General features: G+C 52.1%; 1 protein-coding gene across 3 annotated transcripts in view; it reads right to left on the bottom strand.

The window, feature by feature from the left end:
* SCHIP1 (schwannomin interacting protein 1) overlaps positions 1-14,049 on the bottom strand; it is a 128,646-nt gene that overhangs the window by 24,537 nt on the left and 90,060 nt on the right. Inside the window, exon 1 of one of the 3 annotated variants that reach the window (XM_065747867.1) lies at positions 8,703-9,483. The exons of the other annotated variants lie outside the window; for them this stretch is intronic. Within the exon in view, the coding sequence (XP_065603939.1) occupies positions 8,703-8,708 (6 nt within the window). The 5' untranslated portion in view covers positions 8,709-9,483. Of the gene's footprint in view, positions 1-8,702; positions 9,484-14,049 lie in introns of those variants that run through there. 3 annotated transcript variants of the gene reach the window in all.

The following is a 14,049-nucleotide window of genomic DNA, read 5'->3' on the forward strand; positions in this document are numbered from 1 at the left end:
GGGAAAGAAGCGAAAGGTTTCGCGTTAAAAAATTATTAAGAAAAACAACCAAACAAACGTATATATCCCGGTCTGAGCCCGCGGGTACCGGAGACCGACCGCCCCGGAGGCTCCGCCGCGCGGCCCCGGCTCAGAGCGCCTGCGGGGAGGGGTGGGGAGGGATGGGAGGGGTGGGGAGGGGGCGGCCGCCGGCGGGGCCCGGCCCCGGGGTCGGTAACGGGGCGGAGGAGCACTTTGCCTACGCTTCCCATTTCTTTTTTGGCCCATTAATGGAGACTCAGTAAGCGAGTCGTGCCTTCTACGTTCCGTCTGGTCAAAGGCGAGCCCGGCGCAGCAGCAGTCCCGCCCCAGCATTGATTTCAGTGCGATGCTTTCTGAGTCGCTGAAATCGCGGTTCAGAGAGGCACCCGGCCGGCCTCGCAGGAATGGTACACACAGACGGACAGACACAGCGGGATGGATAACAGGAGACCAAACTTCTGCCGCTGCCCTCTGTGACACCACACGACCGTTCAGGTTGGCAATGATCACCAACCCCAACCCATCCCCACGGTTCTGAACACCCCCAGGAACGGTGACCCCACCACTCCCGGGGCAGCTGTTACAGTGCCCGACTGTAACGTTTCCTAATACCCAATATCTGCAGAAAAGAGAGCTCAGAGGTGGAAGACGAGGAGTCCTCAGCTCACCTCCAGGCCTCAGCAGGGCAGAACACCTCCTGACCAAGCTGCAGAGCAAACGGTATTTGTCTAAGTTTCTCTCTCTTCTTTTATTTTTTTTTAACTTTCTATTTTTCTCTCTTTGCAGACAGACGCAGTTGGTTTCCCCTTGCAGCATCAGCCCTCTACATTTCTAATTATACACAGGGACCATATTTCCACTTGACCCTCCGCTAGAAGAAACCAGTTATTGTTATTCCAAACACATATGTCATTCCTTCCCTTTTACAAGCCTACATCAAATGGGCTGCTCCTCCAAAGCGATGAACAACTCGAGATTCATACGAATTTTAAAGGGGGGAGAGTGTGAGCACAAGTCCTTGTAGATGAAAGAGCATGCTTTACAGTTATTTTATTCAGTGCAAAGGAGGTTTTAATACAAAGCTTGCTCTGAAACAGCAATCTCGCACGGAAACAGAATACTTCCAACTTTCATTGTACAAGTGCAGGGCCACGCTAAAAGCCAGACTGCTTATTACCACAAGCCATCAAACTTACTTTGTTTTACTGTTCTGGCACTACTTTAACCCATACTAAAATACCCCTCGGGTGCTTTCCTTTTCTTATGATCAAGTGCAGAAGCTTTTAGGTGAGGGAAGGAGGAGGTTAGGGAAGCCCAGCAGCCTCAGCCGGCCCCTCCTGCCCTTCCCTGTCCTGATTCATCATTGGGAGCATCACCCACAGCTCTGCACCCAGGCACTGAGCAGCCCCACGGGGGCTGAACGCAACCACATGTTTTTGGATTGGCATTTTTTTGGAAAACTTCAGGTTTCTCCCAGTTTTGGAAGCCTAAATACACTGAACTTTGCTGCCAAATGCATGGACTCGACCTCCCCAGTGCCTTCACAGGGTAGAGCTCCCATTGAATTGCTGGGTGGGCTAATGCAAGGGAAGCCTGTGTTCCTCATAACAAATGGGTTTGCTGCAGCCTAGTGCTTACTACTGGTCCAAGAAAACACACTGCCTTTACCTGACAAAGCAGGGGCTTCCAGGCTGAGCCTGCTATTATGCAGCTGGGGCTTTGCCAGGGAAATGGTGCTGACCTGCCCCGCCAAGCGCCAGCAACGCACGTTTCCTCCAAACAACAGCAGCTCATGTCATGGATTTCCTTTAAGTAACAATAATAAAGCCTCTAAAGAGCAGCACAGCTTCCCCTTCCCTGCACCAGCATCCTGCCACTGCTGCGGGATGTCACAGCTGCACAGTGGCTGTCACCCACTGGGGACCACGTCCTGCACAGCCCCAGCCCTCCACCAACCACCTCACAGCCAGAAGTCAGTGCGTGCCCCCTCTGGGAGCCCTCTTTTACCCACTGCCCTCCCGATGTCCAAGTCCTTGTCCTCTGCCTCTCCCCGCAGCTCGCTCCCGCCTGACCGCATTTCTAAGGGAAAATCGCCGCTTTTTTGAGAGGCAGTGATTTTTTGCTGAGAGGCGCACGCAGATACCATGGTGACAGACACCTTCCCATACTGCAAAAGCAAACAGGAACTCAGAAATTTGTGTTTTAAGGCCAAATTATATATAGGAGCAACACGCGCTCGACATCTTGCCGCTGTTTCCTATTAGTGCTGTTTGCCTGATGAAATGAATCCCCCGCAGCCCGGCCAGCAGAGGAGGCACTGCTTTGGGCTTTTGGGGCTGCATTGGGGAGACTCAGCAAACTCCATTCACATTGGCAGGTTTCAGTATTTAAATTTAGCACGTTAATCCTTTGCTTAATTTAGAGTGGGGGGGTGTAAGGAAGAGGAGGAAATCACGCCCTGAACACTGTGGTCCTGCTCTGCTGATGGCAGAGGGCTTCTCCTGAGTATTGCACTGGACACGTTTTTAAGCATCTCAGGCCAAACTCTGAGACAAATTCCCATTCTCCCATCTGGGGAATATGTATAGAATGGCTCAGGTTGGAGGGGATCATAAAGATTGCTGAGCTCCAAGCCCCTGCCCTGTGCAGATAATGGCACTGAAGGGGGGAAAATGCACATCTCCGCTTTCAGAAGCACCACCACACCTCCCTGCTCCCCATGGCTTATGAAGGAATCAAGGAAGGAACAAATCCCCTTCAATTGAAGGTATTTCTTGCCCATTTCAATAGGGCAGAAGGTGACTTGCTGAAACCTGCTGGGAACTGTCTTTCTGGAGGCAAACCAGTGGTTGGGATGGCTCATTCTATTGCCAAGCAGTGTAGATGCTGGGTACCACAGGGAACCAATCCTTCCTCTTCATCCTCCTCTACAATGAAGGCAGCAACGTGCCACTGTCACACATTCTTCCCAGTGAGGACACACTGCTGGGGTTAGATGAAACCAGTGAGGCTGTGGGTTTCCCTTCTCCTCTTTTCTCTCCTGGCTCCAGGAGGGCCAACAAAGCACTCAGGGCAAACACACTGGGTAAACAGGGAGCAAGGTCAGTAGGGATCCCCTTATCTCTGCAGGAGCCTCTGGAATTCAGTGTAATCTCCAAGGCCACATGGAAAAAAAAAAGCCATTTTATAAACTGGTTTCACAGGCACATTTGGTAAGGAATGTGAGTGAGGAAATAGCTGAAATAGTTCAAATGCACAACGCCAGCGCAGCACCGCCGCATCTTGATGTTTTTGCAGTCACTCTGAACCTATTAACCAAGGAATTCCAGCATGCACAGAGGAGGTCACATAGAGCCAAAGAGCAGTTCTGTAATGAAAACCCTCCTGCTCTGCTTCTCCATGTGCACGGGGAGCCGAGGGCAGTGGGATGGGAGGAACCGACCCTGTAATTACGTGCCAGTGAGATGAGGCTGCTCCTTCCACTGCCCCATGGGTGCTGTGCAAGGCACAGAATCACAGAGCCATTAAGGTTGGGAAAGACCTCCTAGATCCCCAACCCCAGCTCAACAACCATGTCCCCAAGTGCCACATCTCCACAGTTCTGAACACCTCCAGGGACGGTGACCCCACCACTGCCTGGGCAGCTGTGCAGGTGCCTTTTGGAGAAGAAATGTTTCTCAATATCCAACCCGAATCTCCCCTGGCACAATGCAAGGCCATCGCCTCTCGCCATACCCCTGAGAGCAGAGGCTGACCCCAAACTCACTGTGACCTCACATCCCCCTCCCTCACAGTTCTGTTGCCCTTCTTCAAACACACTTCAGGACCTCACTGTATTTCCAGTAGTGGAGAGCCCAGCACTGAGTACAGTGGGACCATCACTGGGAGCTGAAGACATCAAGGGAAACAGAGACAGCAGTGCCCCAGTGCACCCCTGCTGCCCAAGCTCAAGTAGACAACACCTGGAGTACAATTCCAACACTCAGCAATTCCTCCAGAGGAGTCTTTCTGGCTGGAGATGGTCCTGCAGGTGCCCTCCAACTCATGGGTCCAGCTGTCCCACTCAGCCCAAGCACCTCTGAATCCCGAATCCACCACCTCTGCTGCTCTCCACCTCCCAGCCAAGGGCAATTATCTCCCTCTATTCCTTCGCCTCTGCGTCTTTATGAGCTGCTCAACATTGAGATGCAGTTCAGGTTCACAGGAGTACAGGCTGCTGCTTTGCTTTTCCCTAATGATTTATGATGTGCTTAACGCAGCCGTTTGCAGGAACGTGCCACGGAGCAGCAGCAGGGCCATGCCCAAAGCCCCAGACTGCCTTCCCAAACCTATGGGACAGATGCTCAATGGATGCCAGCTCTGAGCTTCTCTGCTGTGCCACCTCCTGGGGCTGCCCACCCTCCTGTGGTCCTTGGGACGTGCCCCAGAGTAAAGGGCCCATTTGCTGCGTTAGAATCTGTTCAGCCTGTCTTCTGTTCCTATTCTGTCTCCCAACTCAGAAATGTAACCTTAAAAAAAAAACAAACACCCCAAACCCCAAAAACCAAACAAAAAAACCCGACAACTGCACACAAACCCAAGGAAAATAAAATACATAACTACAGCACATGTCGCTGCGAGGAAACAAAACCTCTTCCCTGATGATGAATTATACTTCGCTCGCAACAGATGCAGCTCTTTATATTTGTTTTCTGCATAAATCTACATATTAGCCTGAAAGCAACTGTATGTGCTTTGTCTTGCCTTGGTTACATCAGTCACTGCTCATTTTAACTGATTGCCTTCGAGTGCTGGGCTGGGTCCTCAGAGCTCAGCTCTGCTCCTGAAATCAGGCCTGTGTTGGAGCTTTTCCAGCACCCGAAGTGCCTGGTGCTTCCCTAGGGGCCGTGCCATGCCACCTTGTGCCACACCATCCCATGCCATACCCCATGCGGCCAGAGCTGCCACCCCACCACACAGGTATGGGAGCTGCCAAGCTCTGCTTCTGCAATGGCACTTATCGCCTGTTTATAATTGACTGCTGTCATTTAAATGAGTTGTACAGCTTGGAAATGACTGCTGCATCCCAGGCCCTGCTGTGGCTGGAGGAGGAGAAGCATGAAGTGACCATACCCACTGCAGCCCCAATGTCCCCATGCAGAGATGTGGGGATGCAGCCGGTGGGGGAACACCACAGCCGTCCTGAGAAAGGGAAACGCATGGGGACCCAATGCAATTATGTTATTAAATGGTGAGCAGAGTTTTTCAGCTTCCCATAATCTCATTTAATGCTATTGGTGTCGAGTTAAATTATTTCTAATTGTTTTTACCAAACGCATCTGATGAATTTATGCTTTTCTCTATAGGCTCTTAACTCTTGGGGAACATTTATTTTTCCCTCCTCAAGGAGCGTTATTTAATATCCACATACTGGAAATCAAAGTGATGAAGCAAGTCAACAATTACTGCAATGCTTCCTTAATGGGAACAGGCCCATCCTACACCCTCACCCCTGGTACGAGAGCCCTCCTGGCTCTCACCTGCGTGCAATGGAAGCAGCTCAGGGGTCAGGGTCACTGCACAGAGCAGACCCCAGCCTGTGGCCAGGAGGATGCAGAAGCATGTTTTCTTAATCAACTGAGTTTGAAAGCTCTGCAGCTGACAGCTCCGATGTGCTGAGCAGTGGGTCAAGCTTCTGCTGAACTCGGTGCACCAATGCTTGGAGAGGAAGGCAGAAAATAGAAAGCAAACTGCCATGACCTATTCCTGTAACGAAAAGGTCTATTTCTAATCTGTGGGCTATTTAAGCAGAGGTATTTCCAGCTAATCTCCAGCCATAACCCACTTAGGCAGAGCTGAGTGCACGAAGCAGTGGCTGTGCCCTCAGCACGGGGCAGCAGGACAGACTGACACTGCTGGATCACGATGGGGAACAGCGAGCTGCTGCTGGGCACTGAGCAACCCCAGCCCTCTGGGCTGCCCCAGAGGGTGCAGGGAGCTGACCCTGTTGGGATGGGCAAGTGGATCCTCCAGCTTGGGCTGCTTGGATGAGAGCTCCGTGTCCCAGTCTCTGCTGCTACCATCAGGGTCGTGCTGTGTCCCACCCAAGGACAAGAGGTAATGACCCCATGTTGGACCAGGAGAGGTTCGGGTTGGATATTAGGAAGAATTTATTTCCCAAAGGAGCAGTGATGCACTGCACAGCTGCCCAGGGAGTGCTGGGATCACCGTCCCTGGGGGTGTTCAAAACTGTGGTGATGTGGCACTCAGGAATGTGGGTGGGGTGGGCTGGGGACCTCAGAAGTCTTTCCCAACTCTAATAGTTCTGTGATTCTGCTCCTGCAGGTGCTCCAAGACAACATCTAAACAAACCAGCTGTGCCTCCTGAACACCTTACAGATCAGCATGCCCAGCACAGGAGCTCCATGACACCAGGACAGAACAAGCAATAGACTGGGCTCAGCTCCTGAGAGCTCCTGTGGTTTGTTCTGCAGAAGTCCTGCAAGGAACAAACTTCAGCTATTCCGAAGGTGCGAGGTAGGCGGGCTGGGTATTTTTGAACACGCTGCAAGAAAGCCTGGTGTCAACATTTGCATTCCTCCTGCAGTGCTGCAAAGCCTGATCCTATATTATGCAGCAGAAAAACCTGAAGCTGACTTCCATGACCACCCAGACTAGATAAAATGGGGAAGGCACCGAAGGAGCTGAAGGCAGGGAGGAGGCAGGAGGGGACAGGCTGCTGTGCTCTGCCCTGCTGCTGACCCAGGGGGCTCCCACTGACACTGGAACTAGTGGCACAGAAAGCCAATAATCCTCTTACTGGCCTGGCACTGCCCGTGCTGTGCTCCAATTAGCAGCGGCTCAGCCTCACTGGGGTTGTTATTAATTATGGGAGGAAGTGGGATGGAGGAGATTTAGAGCACGTCTGCTGAGGGAAAGGAGGGCAGAGGGGAAAATGATTTGCAGGTTTATGCTGTCCCACTCTTACTCCGCTCTCATTTTGCACCTTTCCCCTCCCCCATTTGGTAAGTAAGATGCTCCACAAAACGCACCCTAAGCATCTCCCACCACAGGCAAGCACAGGGGGAGCAGCCATCCTCCCCCAGCAAGAATGCTGCATGCCTCAGGAAACTCATCCCAAAGCCTCAGCACACTGCACAGCCCTCCCACTGAACTGCAAGGAACCCTAAGTCATGAGAACGTCCATAAGGAACGAGGCACCAGCTGGGTGGCACAGGGAACAGCCTCGCTGGGCACAAATCTCTGCTTTCCACCACACTGCCAGCTAAAATTGGGCACGTCTCTAAAGGGACACAGTACTTAAAAATACAGTTCTTAGTCCAAAGGCTTTTTAAGAGAGTTCAAGGCTGTTGCACGCATCATACCCCATAGGAGGAGGTTTTCCTCTCTCTCTGTCCTTGCCAGAGACAGACAAAGTGTTACAGAGCCCGAGTACTGCCCTGATGCTGCTGCTTAGAGGGGAAGACACCACGATGCTCCATGTGAGCAAGGTTGCAACAGTGCTTTCCAATCCCACATTTTGGACAACGTGCTCCATCTGCCACTGAGAACGTGGTGTGGAGTCCACGTGGTGCCCGTGTCACTAAAACTAACGATTCCTGCTGTGCACCAGTGTGCAGGGTTTCCCATGGGAACCACAGAACCATTCAGGTTGGAAAAGACCTCTGGGATCCGCAACCCAACCATTCCCACCCCACCGTGCGACTGCCCGTGTCCCTCAGTGCCACATCCCTGTGATACTGAACACCCCCAGGGGCAGTGACCCCAGCACTCCCTGGACAGCTGTGGAAGCAGATGCAGGTTGGGGTACCACCTGCCCAGCACCCCAAAACTGGGGTGGGAGCCCCCTCTGATGGGCAGCACTCATTGCCCTAATCCTCCCCATGCAGCCTCTGTTCTGCCACCTCTCTCCCTGCTTCCACTGCCATAACAGGCATGCATGACACAGCACAGTTTAGCAAGACACGGTGCATGCCACACTTATCTCTGCAGTGCCTCAGACACAGCCAGCACCAGTTCAGGGCCACGGGTCACTGCCACGCAGCCCAGCACCTGCCATCACAGCAGTACAGGATCTGCTCCTCCTTGCACATGGGGACTGCAGCAAAAAGCAGAACCTATCCATCCAAGCACCGGCTGCTCTGTGAGGCAGTCAGATGCCCAAAGGTTCTCATTTCCACTCACAAACAACCGCCACTTTAGAGCCACCCTGGATTGCTTTGCACAACCTCAGCTGCCAGACACGCAGGTCAAGGCCGAGTCATATTTATCAAGAAACAAAATAAGGTTAAAAATATTACCCTAGGGTGCAGCAGGGTCTCTCTGGAGGCTCCTGGGGCTTTGCATGTCATGCACCCAATGCGAGCGCAGGGTGCACCTGCAGACCTTGTAGGTGCCGAATCGCATCTGTGAGCTGCAGTGCACTTTGCTACAAATCAAACATCTCCTGCACCCGGCTCCAGCCCCGCACACTGCTGAAGGCACTGGGGCTGTGCTGAGCTCTGAGCTGGGTCAGAACCAGGACCAAGGGAGCTGGGCACCGTGCAGGAACCTCACACCGAGCAGGGATTTCCCACCTGCACCCTCAGGCATTCACGCCATGCGCATGATCTGCCTCCCGAACCCACACCTCTCCGCACAGAAAGAGCCGCCTGAAAGCATCTGATGCGCACGGTACTCACGTTCATCTTCCAGAGCAGCCCTCCTCTTTCAAGCCATCTTGAAAAAAAGAAAGCCCAGTCGCTCACCGCCACCTACGGCATCGCTGCCTGCGTGCCCTGCAAGGACCTGGGCTCCAGAGCAGCCCTTAATCCATCCAGCACCAAAGGTCCGGGCTCAGCCCTGTGGCCAGGGATGCTCCAACACGCTCTCCTCGGCTCCAGCCCACAGATGGATGGAGGTCCCCAGGCAGTGCCGAGCTCTCCAAAGCCGTCCCTTTTACGTTCTCCGACCTTGCGAGGAAAATCCTGTCTCGTTTGAATTATTCATCATACTTTCTGTTCTGCCAGCTCCGGCATACGTTCTGAATCATTAATATGTCATGACTTTTTATCTTTTTTTTTTTTTTTTATGACTTTTATCTTCTCCCCGATGCGACTCGCTTCTTTAAAAATAACGCAATCACCGGTGTATTAATTAGCATTCATCTGATTTACCAAACAGAAAGCCGTCTCCGTCCTGATGCACATCCTTCCTTGTGGGAAATACCACTTTAACAGCTCCGGGAACTGGGCTAGCACTGGCTGGTTCTATCTAAAGCACTGCAAAACATGTTTGGATTTCACTTTTTGGCAGCAATTCCTGAGCCTGCAAGCCGGTCTGGTGACGGAAACCAGGGGAGGCTTCCAGGATAATAAAAGAAGAACAAGGTAACGGCGCTGGGAGCGCTGTCAAACAGCTTGCTCTCCTCCTTTTTAAGCAGAGCTGATGGCAAACCACTCCAAGCCATGAGCAGCAGGGCTGGCCTGGCTCAGTGCTGTGCTACTGCAGAGGGGACACTGCTGCTGCCAACACCAGGAGCTGTCCCCACAGCGTGCATCCAGACTCACATCTGTCCTATGGGGCTCGTTGTACTTAAGGAACACACTGAACCACCCTCTGGGTCCTCCTTGCCCTGGCTTGGTTCTCCCTTATTAATTTCAAGTCAGATCCAGCGAGCAGCCCTTCCTGCAGCTCCTGCTGGTTGGCTCTTGGCTAGCAGAGCTGCATTGCCCACCCCATTCTCCAAAGAGCTAGATGACATTTCAGCAGTGGGAAGCTCCTGCCAATAACATCACAGCCCAGCCTTGTCACTTTCATGAGCCCCTACATTATGTTCTGTGCTGGAGGTGGCTCCTGGAGAAGCCTGGGCTGGGGCTCAGCCTGGCCCTGCAATCAGGGCTGGGAGAAACGTAACCCACCCCGTTCCAAACACATTCCTTTCTGTACAGATTTTACATAGGAACCATACCTGGTTTCATAATTAAATGCAGTGGGAACCTGAACTATTCAGCCCGCTGACCTGAAGTTAGTTCTGAGGTTAACAACTCATTTATGTGAGCTGGGATGGAGGTCTCTAATTCAGTTCATTTCAGAAGTTGGGAGGAGGAAGAAACACATCGCAAAAGTTAACTTGTCTTGGGGAGCCTGAGCATCCCAGGTAACAGCAGCAGGATGAGAAGTGATGGCCTCACCTTGCACCAGGGGAGGGCCATGTTGGGTATTAGGAAGCATTTCTTCTCCAAAGAAATGGTGATGCACTGCACAGCTGCCCAGGGAGTGCGGGGGTCACTGTCTCTGTTCAGAGCTGTGAGGATGTGGCACTCAGGGCAGAGTGGGTGAGGTTGGGGATCTCAGAGGTCTTTTCCAGACTTCATGGTTGGAAACCATTGCTAGGAAGCAGCCTTCAGCAGCATCAGGCCCTGTAATTCAAAACTCTGGGAAAAACATTTCTCAGATTTCGGTGAGATTGGGAAAGAGGTTTTCGGTGAGGTTGGGAAAGACCTCTAAGATCCCCAACTCAACACAACCCAACTCACCCCCACCATGCCCACTGCCAACGTGCCTCAGTACCATCTCTAGTGTTCCACTGGGAGGAAATTGCCAACCCAGGTGGCCAAGAGCTGCTTCCTCACTTCCACTGGGCAATGGTAGAAGGATGCAGGAGGAGGCAATGCTGGCTGCCTGCGTGCATTTCGGGAAAGCTGCTTCTCCCGCTGCTGACCTTCCATCCATTTTGCTGGGAACAGTTGGTGGGGGAGGTAATTAACAAACAGCTCACAACACAGCAGCAGTTCAACTCACAAATGCTGTGGATCACACGGCACTTTGCTGTGTAACCCAAAGTGACAAAGCCTTGCTGAGCTCCACGTAGGAGCTGTGCCCCTGATGGGGCTCCTGCTCTGATTAGGCAACACCCATGAGCTGCTCCGGTCCAGCCCTCCCCTTGATCCCACTCCGGGCACCACGAGGCCCGAGCTGTGTTCAGCCGAGGCAGGTGCAGAAGCACTGCTCCTTTTTGCAACGCAATGCCACCCTCGTGCTGCTGGATTTGCATTTGAAGCTGCTATTAACTGCCAACATAATGAGGAGCTTGTGCGAAAGTGGGAAAGAAAAAGCCAAAGAAAAGCAAGTAACCCAGTGAGTGTGCTGGGAAGCACAGTGCTGGTGGCTGATGTGCACATCCTGGGGGTGAGGAGCTGCCTACCCACCCACCTGGGTGCCCACATCCACCATCAGCAATCACAGCCCCTGTGAGAAACAGAAAACAAACACAGCCGAAGCCCCAGAGCATCGCTGGGGGCTGACGTGCAGAGCAAACCCACATCTTAACTCCATTTTCTTTAATCCAAGGGCTTTGCTAAGTTGAGCTGGCACAAATTGATAGCATGGCCAGCTTGCCCTGAAGGGAGCTGCATGCATATTTCATCTCCTCACCTTTAAAAGTGCTGAAACAGCAGCACTGGTGCAGCCCAAAAGAGGCAGAAATACACCTCATGCTGCCCCAGGTCCTCATCGCTGTGTATGGGCAGTGGCACTGACCACACCAAGCTCAGGGGCTGCACACAGCTCCTGCTGTTAATTAAATCCCCCTGTCACTTCTGTTTTGCTCCCTCCCAGTCTGCTCTCCCTCACGCTGGAGCTGTGTAATTAGCACCAGACACCTTTTGAACGTGTCCCATAGAGATGTCCCACACTGCAGCTCCTGGATCAGTTTGTCATCCATCTCCAGTGGGCACCTGGAGGTTCCGAGGAGTTCCCAACTCCATGTCCTGTGCTGGGGGGGCACCCCAAAGGGGAACAGGAGAGCTGGAAGGTTACACAGAATCATTCAGGTTGGAGAAGACCTCTAAGAGCCCCAAGCCCAACTCCACCTCCTCACATCCCTCAATGCCACATCCCCACTGCTCTGGAGCACCTCCAGGGGTGGGGAGCCCAGCACCCCCAGGGCAGCCTGTACTGCTGTTCAGACAGAACCAGAATCAGCAATCTTTTCAATTAAACTGCAGCAGGCTGACAGACAGCTGTCGCCTCTGAAAGATGGGCAGCACTCCTCAACCCCTCCACAAACTGCTTTCCTCGTGGCTACACCCCGAGAGATTGTTATTGCTCAAGCATCAAACACTTTGGGAAGCTATTCACACCTAGGCACTGATTTTAAAGCTCTCATCAGAACTGCAGAAATACAGCACTGCTTCCTCCAGGGAGACCCAAGTGCTGCAGGAATGGGGTGGCAGTAGTGCTGGTGGGACACAGAAGGATCAAAACTGTGTGCGTTTCTGTGATGTGTTTCTGCACTGCCTGGTGGCCTGCAGGGATGTGCAGGCCAAGAATCAGCATCTAGGTCAAACTCCCTGTGCTTTGGGGCTGCCCAGTGCCATGCTACTGCCTGCCACATGCCTTTAGAGTCACACTTCTTACTGAAGCAGGAATAAGGCACAATCCCCAGTGCATCTAACTTTGTGCTCACCTGCCTGACAGCAGGGGAAGTGCTGGGAGCACCCATGGACACCAAACCCAAATGTGTGGGGTTAAGCATTTCCAGGCCTGGGGAGCTTTCCTTTACAAAGCCACGTTTTATTTCCCCCAGCTATTCTCCAGCTGTTTTCAAAATGTATGTGTCACTTCATTTTCACATCTTTGCATTGCTTTGGGCTTTGAAATATCTTCCTTGCCAGCTGAAGTGGAGCATGCATTGAGCCATCAACATCAGCCAGCCAGAGTTAACAGCGAGCATCACCAGCTAATATTTCCTCCATCAAAAGAGATCATTTGAGAGAGATCCTAATAATTCCTCATCCTCTGCAACAGCTCTGGGATGTAAAAGCGTTAAAGAGCAATTACATGCTACCTGGTATGTAAACTGCTGCAGTTTGAATTTATGAATAAAGCACCCTTCTCCTACAGCTCAGGTGCACAGGTGCACAAAGCACCTGGGCTTCTGTGCTCAGGATCAATCCCAGCCCACAGCACAGGCTGCTAGGGGCTCGTGGATCCTGCCCTGCAGACATGTGGCAGAACGGGAGGGGGTGGGAGAGACCTCATCCAGGCCACAAAATCATAATCACTATGTTTGGAGAACTCTGAGGTCACCAAGTGCACCCCCCCCCCCCCACCTGACGCACTCTGCTTCTTCCTTAGCAAAGCTCTGAGAAGCAGAAACATTCTCATCGGTAATGGGTAAGGCTGCTTTGAGTACTAAAAATCTCTTTCCTGACGGAGCCAAAAGGAAGCTTTTAGAGCTCTGGCCACAGATGATGGGATGAGCTTCTCCAGGCTGGGAAGGTGGGGACCCAGGGGAGGTGTCCCCGTGTGCCCTGCGCAGTGATGCATGCACAGCCTGGCAGATGGGCACCTCACACAGCCTGCTACCTGTGAGCATCCTCTGGGAGAAAACCACTCTGTTGGAAGATATCCGCCCTACATTACATTTTGCCATTGCTCTGAAGCCTTATGGGACTCCTTCTGGGAAAAGATACAGGGAAATATCTTGAAGCAATTAAGAAAAGGTGGGAAAAATGCTATTTGTGGGCGTTTTTCCACTTGCAGTGATTAAAACGTACTCCAATTGAATGAAAATGATGGGAGGAAGAGGGAGGTGTTCAAGGCCAGGATGGATGGGGCTTTGAGCAACCTGGTCTAGTGGGAGGTGTCCCTACTATAGGAGGGGGGTTGGAACTAGATCGTAAAGGTCCCTTCCAACCCAAACCATTCTACAGTGGGGAGGAAGAGGGGGCCAGCAGGGAAACATGGCTTGAAAGGATCTCAAAAACAGAATAGATGGAGATGGTGGTGGCAAAGATAAACAGTGGGAAAGAGAAGCCTAAAAATACAAATAAAGGAAACCGTCTGAGGTCTCTCTCCAAGGCCTGAGGAGCTGATGAGGAAAAAAAAAGAAAAAAGTTAAATCCAAAGGTAATTAATAATTAAATGGCAGGGAGGATTAAAAATTTAATGAAGTGTTAGATAATTTAAAAAATAAAATAGGGCCGTGCTGCACAGGGTGCTGGGAGGGATGTGGGGCCCTGAGAAAGCAGGAAGAGACGCTTT

Source organism: Cyrtonyx montezumae, unplaced genomic scaffold (assembly GCF_038088225.1).
Source record: "Cyrtonyx montezumae isolate F1298 unplaced genomic scaffold, pur_monq_1.0 scaffold_5, whole genome shotgun sequence".
In the NCBI taxonomy this organism is placed as follows: Eukaryota; Metazoa; Chordata; class Aves; order Galliformes; family Odontophoridae; genus Cyrtonyx; species Cyrtonyx montezumae.